General features: G+C 38.5%; 1 protein-coding gene across 2 annotated transcripts in view; it reads right to left on the bottom strand.

The window, feature by feature from the left end:
- Positions 1-14,411, bottom strand: part of LOC106883743 (uncharacterized) — a 40,797-nt gene extending 26,386 nt beyond the window's left edge. The window contains exons 1-3 of one of the 2 annotated variants that reach the window (XM_089357673.1): positions 14,118-14,398; positions 3,976-4,139; positions 1,522-1,640 (exon numbers count right to left, since the gene is read on the bottom strand). In XM_089357673.1, coding sequence (XP_089213799.1) covers positions 1,522-1,640; positions 3,976-4,139; positions 14,118-14,161 — 327 coding nt within the window. In that variant the 5' untranslated portion in view covers positions 14,162-14,398. Of the gene's footprint in view, positions 1-1,521; positions 1,641-3,975; positions 4,140-14,117 lie in introns of both variants that reach the window. The other variant, XM_089357674.1, reaches the window with a different exon arrangement.
- Between the last annotated feature and the right edge of the window lie 1,109 nt (positions 14,412-15,520).

The raw sequence follows: 15,520 nt of genomic DNA on the forward strand, positions 1-15,520 counted from the left end.
AGGAGTAGGTACTAACTCTATAAGATGTACCCGGTGCAAGCTATAGACACATAAGAGGTGCAGCAACATCAAAGGCAGGTTAACTAGGAAGTTAGTTTTTGTTTGTGGCAGATGTTCAGGTGCAATAAAAACTGTAAACAAACAGGAAACAACTTCTATCTCATTCCAGGGTGAAAAACTAGAGGTAGTCGATAGCTTCCGCTATCTGGGCGACCAAGTTAGTAGTGGGGGTGGGTGCGCTGAAAGTGTAGCTGCTAGAATAAGAATAGCCTGGGCAAAGTTTAGAGAGCTCTTACCCCTGCTGGCGACAAAGGGACTCTCACTCAGAGTAAAAGGCAGACTGTATGACGCATGTGTACGAACAGCCATGCTACATGGCAGTGAAACATGGGCTGTAACTGCTGAGGACATACGTAAGCTCGCAAGGAATGAAGCCAGTATGCTCCGTTGGATGTGTAATGTCAATGTGAATACCCGTCAGAGTGTAAGTATCTTGAGAGAAAAGCTGAACGTTAGAAGCATCAGTTGTGGTGTGCAAGAGAGACGATTGCGCTGGTATGGACATGTGGTGAGAATGGATGAGGATAGCTGCGTGAAAAAGTGCCACACCCTAACAGTTGAGGGAACCCGTGGAAGAGGTAGGCCCAGGAAGACCTGGGCTGAGGTGGTGAGGCAAGACCTTCGTACATTGGGCCTCACCGAGGCGATGACTACTGACCGAGACCTTTGGAAATGTGCTGTGCGTGAGAAGACCCGGCAAGCCAAGTAAGATCGTTGCCAGTGCCCCTGGACTGGCTCTTGTGCGGGTGGCACATAAGATGCACCATTTTGAGCGTGGCCGTTGCCAGTACCGCCTGACTGGCTTCCGTAGGATTTTCGAGCGAGATCGTTGCCAGTGCCCCTGGACTGGCTTGTGCGGGTGGCACATAAAAGACACCATTTCGAGCGTGGCCGTTGCCAGTATCGCCTGACTGGTCTTTGTGCAGGTGACACGTAAAAGCACCTACTACACTCTCTGAGTGGTTGGCGTTAGGAAGGGCATCCAGCTGTAGAAACTCTGCCAAATTTAGATTGGAGCCTGGTGTTGCCATCCGGTTTCACCAGTCCTCAGTCAAATCATCCAACCCATGCTAGCATGGAAAGCGGACGTTAAACGATGATGATGATGATGATGATGATATATATATATATATGGGAGAATTTACAAAAAAAACAACAGACAAAGACAGGTGGTGTAAACAACAAATGGATGTATTAGTTTAACACTCGAGAATAGAGAAAGTCTTTGACGTTTCGAGCCTACGCTCTTCAACTGAAAGGAACACAGAAAGAAATAAGGAGAGAAACAAGGAGAAAAAAAATTATAAATGTAGTGGTCAGCGATCTATCATGGTGATACTTATTTCAGTCATTTGACTAGAGCACTGCCATATTAAGTCTACTAACATTATACAAAAGTAAAAGGTTGACTTTTATATAATAAATAAGCATTGGTATTTCTTGATTCAAATTAACTTTTACCTGAGGCAGGGATCTTGGGGAGAAATCTGGTGTAGAGACAGCTGGCTGACTGGAATCTTTTAACATTGCATCACGGAGGGATCTTGGAGAGTTTGCATCTTCTGAATCAAGGGATGGTACTGGAATAAGAGGAACAATTGCTTCAATAACAGGCTGACAATGTTTTTTCTTACTCAATGGTAACAGTCTTGTTTATTATTTTTTTTATAGTGTAGACAAAGGACAAGGAATACTCTCTGTGACATGTTCTGAGTGCCTCAGAGATTGGGACAAAGAAGGGAGTAAGTTATCCTTGGCTGAAGTCAAGGCAAAATTCCATGTAACAGTGTGGTCTGTGTTAGATATACCAGAGGATCAGGTTGTGGTGTTAAACTGGACAACAGATCAAGTCTACCACCCAAAACGTAGTAAACATGAAGCATTCATTTAATGGAATTGTTTTTAAAAAAATGGAATCTGGAAGTTTTTAAACATGTCAGGTGACTGAAATTCAAATTAAGTTGAAGTGAATCAATAATGAAATTAATCAAAAATTATTTCGTAATACACACATATTTATATAATACTAGCTTAAAAGCTGCACTCTGTGTGGACTTTTAAGCTAACTCCTGTGGAGGGCTATTGGACCTGTAGCCCCAAACTAAAAAGCTAAATAGTATGACTACAATGACTATATGCCCGGTGGTGTTTGATCAGAGGTTAAAGACAGATGAGAATTAATTATGTAATGTAATCATTCTATTGTTCCAGTCCCAAGTTGAATTCCAACTGTTGGCCAATTTGTTCCAAAGTTCTTATCTCGAAGTAAAATTAATGAAGCGAATGTCATTTACCTCCCCTTGATCGCTGATGTCATCTGACAAATGCCAACCAAAATGGCATGAATCAGCCAAGCTTTGCCTGCTAGAAATAGCAACCCAAATGCGTTTAAATCAAATCCCAATGCTGGATATTCAAGAATCAAATCCTGGAATCATTCTGATTCGAAAAAGGTATAATATCTCTATGTAGAGCAAATGTAGGCTGAGACACAGGGGTCCCAGATGGACAGACAGAATTTCACTTTTATTACACTCGGAGTGGTTGGTGTTAGGAAGGGCATCCAGCTGTAGAAACTCTGCCAAATCAGATTGGAGCCTGGTGTAGCCATCTGGTTCACCAGTCCTCAGTCAAATCGTCCAAGCGGACGTTAAACGATGATGATTATGATGATGATGATACACTGGTCAACAAAGATTTTGCTACTGGGGTAAAAGCAAGTGTTTTAGACTAAATCGAGGATGCTGATTCCAAATCCACACTCAGAATTATTCTAGCACGTCAGGATCTTGAATTATGCACATGCACAAGATTATAATTATACTTTTAGCTAGATATAGGCCATATTATAAAATTTGCTAAAATGAAAGCGTTCTTAATTCAAAATTAAAGAAACAACAGCAATAAAACAAACGATGAGAAAGTTCATTATTTAGTTTAGCAATGGATGGTGCTAACGTATTGTGTGCAATGCTAAATACATTAGTTTGTTCTTGGTAACTCTCAGTGGTGTTTGCACTGCTGTCACATGTGGTATGTGTATCTCTCACTCTGTGTGATTACTGTTTTAACTGTGTTCATTGTGTTAGATCATGAATAGGAGAGACAACTTTTGTTGTCTGTGGAAAATTTGCTCCGTGTGACCAGCGGAAGAACACCGCCACCAAATTAAAAATTGCTTATAGATATTATTTTGGGTGTAAAGTTGGGGACCAAGACAAGAGGTGGGCACCTCATATATAGTGCACCGTGTGTTACACAGAGGCTGAATGGAAAACGGAAGGGAATGCCTTTTGCTGTACTAATAGTAAGGCATGAGCCAATCAATCATGTCTCTGATTGTTACTTTTGCATGACTAATACTTGAGGTTTCTAAGAGAAGACCAAAGCAAAAATTGTGTATGCAGATTGTAAGTTGGCTCTAAAACTGGTCCCACATGCCTTCGAGAACCCTGTCCCAGTTCCCCTCTCACATGCTTCACTTGAAGATCTTGACACATCACACAATGAATCCCCTTACTCTCCTATTGACAAAGAGTACGTAGGTGATTCTAAAGAAAAATGCGTCAGGCTAGTTCAATCAAGAAGATTTGAACGATTTAGTAAGAGACCTAGCATTGTCAAAGGAGAGGGCAGAAGTTTTGGGATCCAAACTACAACAATGGAATCTCCTACAGCAAGGTGCGAAAATTTCCATTTTCTGTTCCCACCACAAAGGCTTATCTGTCTTTTTCAAGCAAGAAAATAATGCTTGTTTCTGTACTGATGTTAATACACTCACGCAAAAACTAGGACATGTGCATGTGGCTAATGAACGTTTATAGACTTGAGTAAGTTGACCGGTTTAAATGCTCTCGCTGAATTTAATTGACCAAGAGTGCTTTTTAAGTGTTTATATGTAAAAGTATTACATACTTTGTGTGTATTCTATGGAACCTAAATTTCTCATCACATCATTCATGTGTTGTTGCATCTCTTCCATCTGATTTTGTACTTGTGAATCAAAGTGGTGAAATAAAGAGTCAAAGCCATTCCTTTGAGAGCCATCGTTTGAGTTGGAAAATGGATCATCTTGCCTCCTGTGAAAGGAATAAGGAATAACATACAATGAAAGCAATCTTTAAAAATTTCAAGCTGTTAGCACAATATCACACCAACATACACATACACAAACAATACATGTACACATACACTCACCCACATATATGCATTCACTCAATCCCACATACAGAAACACACTAATCATACACACACAAACAAACAAACTTATTCCAAGATGACAGAAGAGGTGGGAGGTTGTAGACTATCATCTGGTTGTGAGAATAGGTCTTTGAAAGTTTTATGGTTGCCCCTTCCCCACCAACCTTCTCCCTTAATGTTAGAACAAATGTATCTATCTACCTATCTATATATATATATGTATGCACACACACATACATAGTAAAAAATTGTGATAGAGCCAAATTGCCACTGACAACCGCAATATGGCAAAGAAGTTATAGGTATGGCCTTATCAACATGACCTCTAGCAGACACGCTTATATTTACTTTGTGTGCATGAAATACTATAAACAGATGTGGAGATAACAAGTTTTCTAGGAAATTCTTATGAGAGCAGCTTAGTCACCTAACATGATTCACACTTTTTCCCATACATTCTTGCAAACCTCCTCTCCAATACTCCTCTTGCCTGAGGAGCAACTACCTGTCTCTTTGGAGATACCACCAATTTATCCTCACTCTCTTCCCTAAATGTGAGTAGCCATGTAACTCCTATTCAACAAGAACCTGCTCTACTCTAAGCTCTTCCCTAACTTAACCTCTAGCTAACATAAGGACCAGTATGCCAACTGCTAGGGCTTATATACTTGCAAACTACATGGTGTTGGTGGCATGAAAATAAAAAAAAAAAACACTCAGTACACACTGTAAAGTACAAATAGGGAGCACAAAGCAGTGATAAGTGAAATTGCAATGTTATCAATCCGAAAATGCTTGATGCATGTTTGAACTGAGGAACAAGCTACTCACTGTGTATACACCTAGATCAGCTAGCAGCACCATCTATCTAGACTGTGAGATGCTAGCATTTGGGAGTAGTTATTTCCTCATCAGTTAGTGTCTGTGACTGATGAGGAAATAACTACTCCCAAATGCTAGCATCTCACAGTCTAGGTAAATGGTGCTGCAAGCTGATCTAGGTGTATACACACCATTTGTCAACAAGCGAGATATATTCTCCATGACAAAATACAGTGAGTAGCTTGTTCCCCAGTTCAAATGTGCATCAAACATATTCGGACTCATGATAACATAGCAATTACACTGTAAAGTGTTTGGGGTTAGGAAGAGCATCCAGCAGTAGAAATGAAGCCAAAGCAGACACTGGATCATGTGCAGTCCTTGGGCTCAATGCACTCTTATTGAATCGTCCAGTTCATGCCAGCATGGAACATGGACATTCAATGACGAGGAGGATAATGATGGTGGAGGAGTGTTGAAGTAGTAAAATCCTGCTCCCACATTGTGAGAATGGATTCTGTGAATGTCATTAATAGAACAACCTAGTCAATAGTGTTGACAAGAAGGAAATAGAGCATGAGGACAGCTGTGAAGATGACAGAGGGCATTTTGGAAATGAAAGAGGTGATAGGTAGAACACTAAAGTAGGATAGACTGAACTACAACACATAAGGAACAAGTAGATATCTTGCAATGAGAACAAACTCAGATGAGATATTGTGACCAAATTTTCCATGTTTTTTGATGGGGGTGGGTGGCTGTGTAACAAAAGAAATTGCATGCTTCTTCTCTAATAAGCAAGAAGTCAATATTTGTATAAGGTCCATGAGGGAGAGATGAGTAAAGGACATAACTGTGAAGTTTATTGTGGAAAATGGGGTCAACTAGGGTGTGATTCCTCAGGAAAGGACATTGTTGTGTTCTATGTTGTGGAAAATGGAACAGGCCAAGATGCGATTCTTGAGGGAAGGATATTATTGTGAAGCATATTGTGGAAAATGGAACCAGCCAGGGTGTGATTTGTGAGGAAAGGACTACATATTGAGGGGGCAAAATAGTCAGTCAGGTTTCAGTTCCTCCCAACAGTGGTCAAATTAGTCATTGAGGCTGGAATGACATGTTGATAATCACTGATGTGGTGGCTACGTTTTGCTGAATCATATTCTGATAGTGCGAAAGGCATCCCTAGCTTTGCAGCATAATCATGGCTTAAATTCCCTTCTTAATGCATAAAACTTGTAATACAACTGCATCAATGCAATGAAAATCAACACCGAGTTGCAAAGAGGCAACTTTGAGCATAAACAAGGAAAGTCAAGACACAAACTTTACCTGCTAGAAATAGCAGCCAACTCTGCTTTAAAAAGGACACATTTGATAAGAAGGGATAGATGTATTGGATTAAAATACGGAATAGTCACGTCTGGAGTACCTTTAGCCATAAGTCTGTTTGATCAGAGATGACCTAGGGTCAAAACAACAAGAATAGTATTATTCGTTTTTACTCTAGGCACAAGGCCCGAAATTTTTGTGGGTGGGGACCAGTCGATAAGATCTATCCCAGTACGCGACTGGTACTTAATTTATCAATCCCGAAAGGATAAAAGGCAAAGTCTGGGAACTTTATGGAAATACATTATTCAGTTTCGCTTTTCATGTTTATTAATTTTTTTCATTTTTTGTTTGTTTTATTGAGGGTTAAACAATTATTTTTAGTTTGGGGAGATAACCCAATCTTTAAAAGGGGATGAGATAACCAAAAAATACCCATTATCCGATGTACACATTCATTTTGAAAGATACCAAGATATAAATTGAGAGACTGGCTGTGGTTTCTAGCAGGTCGAAAGACTACTTAGAGAGATCGTCGTTGGTCGGACGAGTTACAAGAATACTTCCATTCTCAAACAAGCACGATAACATTATTTTCAGGAAGTTATAACTATAATAATAATATTGTTTCGTATTGCTAAATGAATTAGCTAATCTTCCAGAGAAGTTGCGTAATTAAAATGAAAACAAACGAAAAGTGGAATATACAAAAACTTGACTGTTTTGAATTACCGAAACGAAGATGGAAATACTTCAAAATAAATAAATCATGAATGACGTTATAACTGATTATTTTTGTTTTGGTTATTTTTTCTTCTGCACCGAAAACTTCCAAATAAATAATCGTATTTTTGTTTATTTTTCGACATGCATTACTTTTCTTTAAAAAAAAAAAATATCGTTTTCAACAATGCTAATTTAATAAACGTTCATACACGATGTGTTTAGAAGAAACGCGTTACTTTTGATTATAATAAAAAAAGTTTCACTTTTAACAATGTTAGTTTAATAAATATTTTTACACGACGGTGTTGAGAACTGAAAACAGTAATCTCTAATAATATTCTTTTAAGTGTTTAGTTATTCGTTTCGTTGTTTTAAGAAAGCCAAGTTCCTTTCCTTACATTCGCCATCATTGTTGGATCGTGTCTTAATAATTACCGTTGTAACTAAACATTACCAAATGCATTCAAACACTGAACAAGAAATATAGAGACAAATTCCCTTTTATCATTTGATAATTAGTCGGCAAATATTGGGCAAAATATTTCTATAGCTTAATCAGAAAAATAAAATAAATAAATAAAAGGTAGGGGGACAGCTCAAATGACTTTCTAGCAATCATGGTCGCTGCCCTTCATGTAATGTGAGTTGAGAGCCGGGAGGGAAGAGGAACTCGCGGCCAAAAAAAGAATTAAATAGGCGCAGGAGTGGCTGTGTGGTAAGTAGCTTGCTTACCAACCACATGGTCCCGGGTTCAGTCCAACTGCGTGGCATCTTGGGCAAGTGTCTTCTACTACAGCCTCGGGCCGACCAATGCCTTGTGAGTGGATTTGGTAGACGGAAACTGAAAGAAGCCTGTCGTATATATGTATATATATATGTATGTGTGTATGTGTTTGTATGTCTGTGTTTGTCCCCCCAACATCGCTTGACAACCGATGCTGGTTTGTTTATGTCCCCGTAACTTAGCGGTTCGGCAAAAGAGACCGAAAGAATAAGTACTAGGCTTCCAAAGAATAAGTCCTGGGGTCGATTTGCTCGACTAAAGGCGGTGCTCCAGCATGGCCACAGTCAAAAGACTGAAACAAGTAAAAGAGTAAAGAGTAGTGTTTATGGTACCGAAAGACTTTCAAACTTCGTATACTTATCTATTTTGTGTTATAGAACAGAAAAAAATTTTTGTATTCGAATTTATTTCATGTAAAAAATTGTCTTATTTCGATAATTTCAACCAATCACTGACAAGTATTCAGCTGTTTATACTTACTCCTTTGGCAGTTTAAGCAGTGTAAAGCGTATTTAATCTCCATTTATAATTTCGTTAACATCTGCCTGAACTGTATGTGTACAACATTTGCTTTTTTCATTTTCTTTCACGCGTGTTTATTTCGTTAACATCTGCCTGAACTGTATGAAAGGTTTATTAGCTACTGCCTAACCCTAACCCTAACCCTACTGCCAATATGCTTCAGCCATTTTTTGACAAGGAAATAATAATTTTATCACCGCCAGAATCGTTTGTTTACGTAGTCAGCACTTAATGTATTCGGCTGAATGGACGTCAGTCATTGGTTGAAATTACAGAAATACGACAGCTTTAACATGAAATAACTTGCGATGTACGTTTTTTTGTTAAGAAGACTAAGAGAAAAAGATGTTTTATATGACACATTCTACCAGTGTCCCAAGTTTCAAAGTGTTTCGTTAAGAAAATACTGGTGCCTCCGTTTTGAACAAGATCCCAACTAGTGGGTAGCTGTGGAAAATCTACGAAGAATAAATAATCAGTTTTATAGTTAACTAGCAGAGATACCCGGCGTTGCCTGTGTTACATGCAATTGAAGAATTAGACTTTTCTGTTATATTTTCTCTAATGAATTGAATACCTATGATTCGAATTTCATCAAAATTGCAGATGAGGGTTCTTTCCCTCTTTACACACCCTAAAAAAATTCTAATCATGACAAATGTATCCCATACTACTGATCTTTATGCGCATATTCCAAAATTCCAGTCTTATGGAACCTGTTAAAAGGATTTTGCTCCTGAAAAATGGAGGTCATGGAGCTCTAAAATGTAGAAGTTAAGGCTCCTATTGGGGGTGGGTGTCTTAATGTCAACCAGAGAAGTTGAATTGTTGAGAATCTTTTTAATTTGGGTCTTATATGTATTGTTCGAATTTCTTTGAAATAGGAAATATATGTATGTTCACTGGGTTTGTAAAAGAGAGCAAAGCTACAGGAAACCAAAAGACGAATGATCACAATAAGCAGTCAGCTACCCTACCCTAGTTGTTACTCCTCCCCAATGTAGGATTCCTCACCACACAGGTGACAGGCACAGCCGTAAGATGCATTACAGATCTATAGCAATTATATACATGCATATACATATACATTTGTGCAGATGTATACACACACACACACATATATATATATATACACACACATAATATATGTATATTATATATATGAGTGGTTGGCGTTAGGAAGGGCATCCAGCTGTAGAAACTCTGCCAAATTTAGATTGGAGCCTGGTGTTGCCATCCGGTTTCACCAGTCCTCAGTCAAATCGTCCAACCCATGCTAGCATGGAAAGCGGACGTTAAACGATGATCATGATGATGATGATATGTATGTATGCCTGTATATATGAGAGATAATAGTTTCACTTTAATAGTTTCAGTATTAAAGTGAAACTATTAAAGTGAGAATATCTGACATTACAATAGAGAGATGTTATTGTTTCACTTTTGACACGTAATACTGAAATAGTGGAGGAGATGAGATATTGCTCTTGGCTCGCAGTAGGCAAGAAGTTAAAACTTTTTTTGGCCTATGACACTACATGGACCCTAATGTGTAAAATTTGAATGAAATTGGTTGTGTAGTACTCCAGTTTTAGGGATTCACACAGACAGACATACATTCTCATCTTTATATATATAGATTATTTTGGGCAGATAGTATTGAAAGGGATTACTTGAATAAAAGACATGTTCTTTATTATCATGTAGCAGTAGAAGTACTAGTAGTCCTTTCTACATAGGCTGAAGGTTTGAAATTTTGTGAGGAGGAGCCTAGTCAATTACAATGATTCCCTAGTGTTTAATTGGTACCTATTTTACTGAGTCTGAATGATGAAAGGTAAAGTCAACCTCGGCAGAATTTAAACTCAGAACGTAAAGCCAGAAGACTAAGGTATCTTTGGCACGTTTGTCTAATTACTACTTCCAAGGTTCTGTTAGCTATTAAACAAATATGTAGCCTAGATTTTATCTACTCCATTCCCTAAATTTGGATTTTAATTCGCATCATAGCAACCCCAGTTGCTAACCGTGAACTATAAAATAACCTTTTTCAGCCTATTGGATAAATTTACAACTTTCTATGTCAATAAATCACTATTGTTCCCGAAAGTTGTTTTTTATAACTTCTACAAGCTGCTCAAAGCTTACTAACTTCCTACACCTTGAAGAAATTTCTTTCCTTAGTTTCTTATACACACACACACAATTTTTAAATGGTTAGTTAACTGATATATATTTCTACTCAACATCCAACTAATTTAACTTGTGCTTCTCATAATGAGAAACAATTCCTAACCCTGGGAGGGAGCATGTTTGGACTGAAAAGTGAATGAACAAATTGCTATATTTAAATCGCCTCCTTTCTGATAGTGCAAAATTTCTAAGGGACTGGATCGATGCCCTGCCTGTGGCCACCATTGATGGTCTATTCAGTCTAGATGAACTCCGCATTTCCATCACGCTCAGAGTGGGAGCTGACGTCTGTAGGGGACTGAGATGTCGCTGTGGTAGGCCCCTCGACTCCACAGGTCTTCAGGGTCTATCTTGCCGCCTAAATGCTGGTCGTTTTACTTGTCACACCGAGCTAAACTTAATCATTAAGTGGACTCTAGCTTAGATTAATATAACCTCAGTTCTGGAACCGGTGGAATTATCCAGAAGTGATGGGAAAAGATCAGATGGTCTTACTCTCTGTCCTGGGTAAGAGGTAGGTGCCTCATCTGGGATGTCACAGTCTGTGACTCTTTTGCTCCCTCCCACATCCTGGATGCTGTGGTAAATGGGTCACTGCTTCCATTGCCAAACGAAACAAAACTCTGAAGTATTGGGATCTGGCAGTGAACTATCTCTTCTAGCCTGTGGCATTTGAGACATTTGGAGGGACTGGGCCACTAATAGTCATCATTGGCAGCTCACCTCATCGAGGTGTCGGGTGATGCCTGGGAATGTGCTTGGTTTTTCCAACACCTTAACCTTGCCATCGCCCATGAAAATACCTCAAGTGTGCTGGCTTGCTTCAGTAGGTTCCATTGAACTTGGTAGCATGTGACTAACTGAAACACTTGCAGCGGCACTGATATTTTTTTTCTTTCTCCCTTTGTGTTTTGTTTGTTTGTTTTGTAAAGTACATTCCTGTTCATAATTTGAATAAAAAGTATAATTAGTAAAAAAAAAGATACTTTTAAGCTTATCTCATAGAGAGAGAGAGAGAGAGAGGGAGAGAGGGAGAGAGAGGGAGAGGGAGAGAGAGAGTGGCGGGGAGGAGTGCAACGTGTGTGAGAGAATGGGGGGAGGGGGGAGGGGAGAGAATTAGCCGTTTCATTAAATTAAATTAAAGGAAGTTGAAAATGGAGGAGAGAGGACACACTGATGTCAGTTTAGCCCTTTAACATTTAGACCGGTCATATCCGAACTAAATATCCTACCTGTTCTTCGACCAAACAAGTCAGATCCAGCCTCTCACACCCACCCTACAATGTCACTCTAAAAATATAACGAATAGCTTCATTGAAATTTCGAAGCTACTAGAAAATGCAGGATTAAATCAAACAATGTGAATAAATAAGGATTATATTTGACAAAGTAATCTGAAGGATAAATGGTTAAGATCTTCTTAACGATATGAACTATAAATCTTTTTTAGTGTAGGCACAAGGCCCGACATTTTTTGGGGGGAGGGGCAATCGATTAGATTGACTCAGTACGCAACTGGTACTTAATTTATCGACCCTAAAAGGTAAAGTCAACGACGGCGGAATTTGAACTCAGAACGTAAGGACAGACGACATACCACTAAGCATTTCACCCTGCGTGCTAACGTTTCTTATTTCTTTATTGCCCACATGGGGCTAAACATAGAGGGGACAAACAAGGACAGACAAAGGGATTAAGTCGATTACATCGACCCCAGTGCGTAACTGGTACTTAATTTATCGATCTCAAAAGGATGAAAGGCAAAGTCGACCTCGGCGGAATTTGAACTCAGAACGTAACGGCAGACGCAATACCACTAAGTATTTCGCCCGGCGTGCTAACGTTTCTGCCAGCTCGCTGCCTTAACACGAACTGTTTCAAAGAAAACCAGAGATAGTGAAAGTGCCATTGTTCGGCTAACTGAGCGACCTCGCTAACGACTTATACGTAATTTTAGTCATAGTAAAAGTAGAGTATCAGGTATGGTCACAGTAGTGGAGTTGACAGGTAAACAAAGATATGATGACATACTACTAATTAAAATTAGTTAAGATGGTGATTTCACACAACTTCAGAGTGTGTGAATGTGATTATTTGGTGAGAGGTGAACTAAAGAACTAAATATTGGCTGAAGAATTCCAGATCACGTTTGGGGGGGGGGGGGGTAAATTTCCGGTGAGGAAAAGAAAAGAGAAGAACAAGCTAGAAGTTTCGTGATATTATCAAATGATCGTCATATTTCGAGAATCGATGTAGTACATTCTACCCCTACCTTTTCCTGTTATTTTATTTTTTTGTTTGTTTCTGTCACTGATCTGCGACAATGGTGGGGGAACCACCTTGAGGAATTTAGTCCAACGAAGTACCCCTGGTACTAATTCTAAGTTTGGCACTTACTTCCTCGGTCTCTTTTTGCTGAACCATTAGTTTACAAGGGCGTAAATGAACATCGGTTGTCAAACGGCGAGAGATAAAGACACAAATACATATATAAACATACACACACATACACGGCAGGTTTTCGTACAGTTTTCGTCTATCAAATTCATTCACAACACTCGCAAGGTATTGGTCGGCCCAAAGCTATATTTGGATTTTAAATACATTCCAAAGAGGTAACCCGCAAACTGAACGTCTAGTTTTGATAGTTTAGCATATATGAACAAGAGATGAATTAAAGGAACTAACAAACATATTTGGGAACCACAAATCTGTAAATTATTTCACATCTATCCGACTAGAAGCGTTACACAACAGTAAATAAACGTTTCGCACCACCACTACATACAGAATGATATTAACTTTGAAAGTTATTACGTCAGCTGTAAATATACATTTCGCTTCTTCAAGAACAACAAAAAGAAATCGAGGCTTTAGATATAGTAGCTAATCTTTCCTCTAAAACCGTAACATAGTGTCTTGAAAAAGGATCCAATGGATTTGTTATGCAATCCGACTTACACTGAAAACAAACTGGAACGGTCATATTTGGAATGACTTTGATCGAAGATTTAGGTGACCAGGGCAACAACTGGGTCTAAATAACAACATAAATTGTAAACTAGCTAACAAGGGAAACTCTAAATGGTTGCTCGACCTGTTAGACTAAGCGGCCGAGTTCGATTCCTGCATGGGAACATAGTACGTTCAACTGTTAAATAATTTTGGATAAAAGTGAAACAAGAACAAAAAAAAAAAAACAACTTAAAATGAAGTTGAAATAAGACTTGACCGTCATGACTATACAGACGTGATGATAACGAATAGAATCTTATTGATCATAAGCTCCTCTCCACTAGGTGTGACCTAAGGCTAAAATAGCAGCCAATGTCCCTTAAGTGACATAACAAACGCCTGTGATCCATACAATCTGACCTGGGGTTAAACATCAATAATACAAACAACATAATAAAACACTTTTGTGATACAAATAAAAAGTTGGTGTAGTTTTTTTTAAAGTTTAAAATTATTATTTTACCGATTATTGTCATCGAAAAAAGAATCGAAGAAAAACCGGAACATGTTTCCCTCTTGAGGTTTTACTTTCCAGAATGTTTTTACTTATAACAAAATTCGTTCCTCAATTGTAACAGAAACGTGTCGAAGCTGCAGCTGCCATCTGGAGTGTTGTAGTAAGACAATTGGAGTTACGTCCCTTCATCCAGGAAAACCCAACATACGTCGTATTAATTGAGTTGTAAAGAAAATGTTCGTCTCGCCGTGATAATCTTTTTTTTTTTAGGTTTGCCAAGAACTACGTTATTCAATGCTACGTGACGCTATTCAAGTTTTACTTTTTATCTAACAATTTTACTTTTTTGTTACATTTTCACTTTAATACTTTCGCATTACGTCTTACCTACAATTTCTACCAATTGGAAGGAAACAAACAATAAAGAGGTCAAAGCAACTAAAAATGCTGTAAAAGTTATTTACAATAAGAAATTTATTTACGGCATAAATATCGAAAGACTGCTATTTCTAAACGGTCAACAGTAGGGGGCTCACCTGTTTGCTGATGGTGGTGGGGAACACAGTTCGTTTCCCAATGTTTAAAAAAAAAATTTTTTTTCAGTGGCACCATCGAAATATTTTAGCCAACTATTTCGATGTACCCCAACTAACATAACATTTTGCGTTTCGAAGATGTAGATCAGCAACAGACAAACTTTTTGGGAGGGGATCCAGTTGCAAATGTTTTAAAGTTTTGCAGGTCACGAAAACAACAAAAAAGGAGACCGTAATTATACAAGGATATAGAAACATGTTGTTGTTGTTGTTGTTGATGATGTTGTTGTTTTTATTATTAAAGCACATGTCTCGGATCTTTCTGATTTCATTAAGAAAACAAGTGGCGCCCGCCAAATCAGAAAGATCCCAACAACAACAACAACAACAATAATAATAATAATGATAATAATAATAATAATAATAATAATAATAATAATAATAATAATAATTTCTTTACTAACCACAAAGAGTTTACCTCAAGAAAAACACTATGGACAGCACTGGACAAAATAAAGAATGTGTGTGAGTGTGTATTGTGAGGGTTTTGCGTGTAAACAAGACTAACAAAATAAAAAAAAATTAACAATGTGTGATCCTCAATAGGAAGGAGCCGTTCCAGGGCTGCTCATGGACCCCCTCCCCATAAAAAACTATGGGTACCCTGATTTTGGGGGCAGGTGCCTTTTTTCCTTCCTGTTTCTTTGTCAGCTGCAGGCGTATCCTCAGGGCAGGCCCGTTCACTCGCACCATTTTCCCCACTTTCATCCACCTTCCAGAAACTGGCTAGAAGGCAACACTTCCCTCTCTACCCCTATTTTCCTTTTCAAGTGAAACTTGAAGAAGTTGATCAGGGATTGGCCAAAGAGAAAA

This window comes from Octopus bimaculoides, chromosome 9 (genome assembly GCF_046866305.1).
Source record: "Octopus bimaculoides isolate indiv1 chromosome 9, ASM4686630v1, whole genome shotgun sequence".
NCBI classification, from domain to species: domain Eukaryota; kingdom Metazoa; phylum Mollusca; class Cephalopoda; order Octopoda; family Octopodidae; genus Octopus; species Octopus bimaculoides.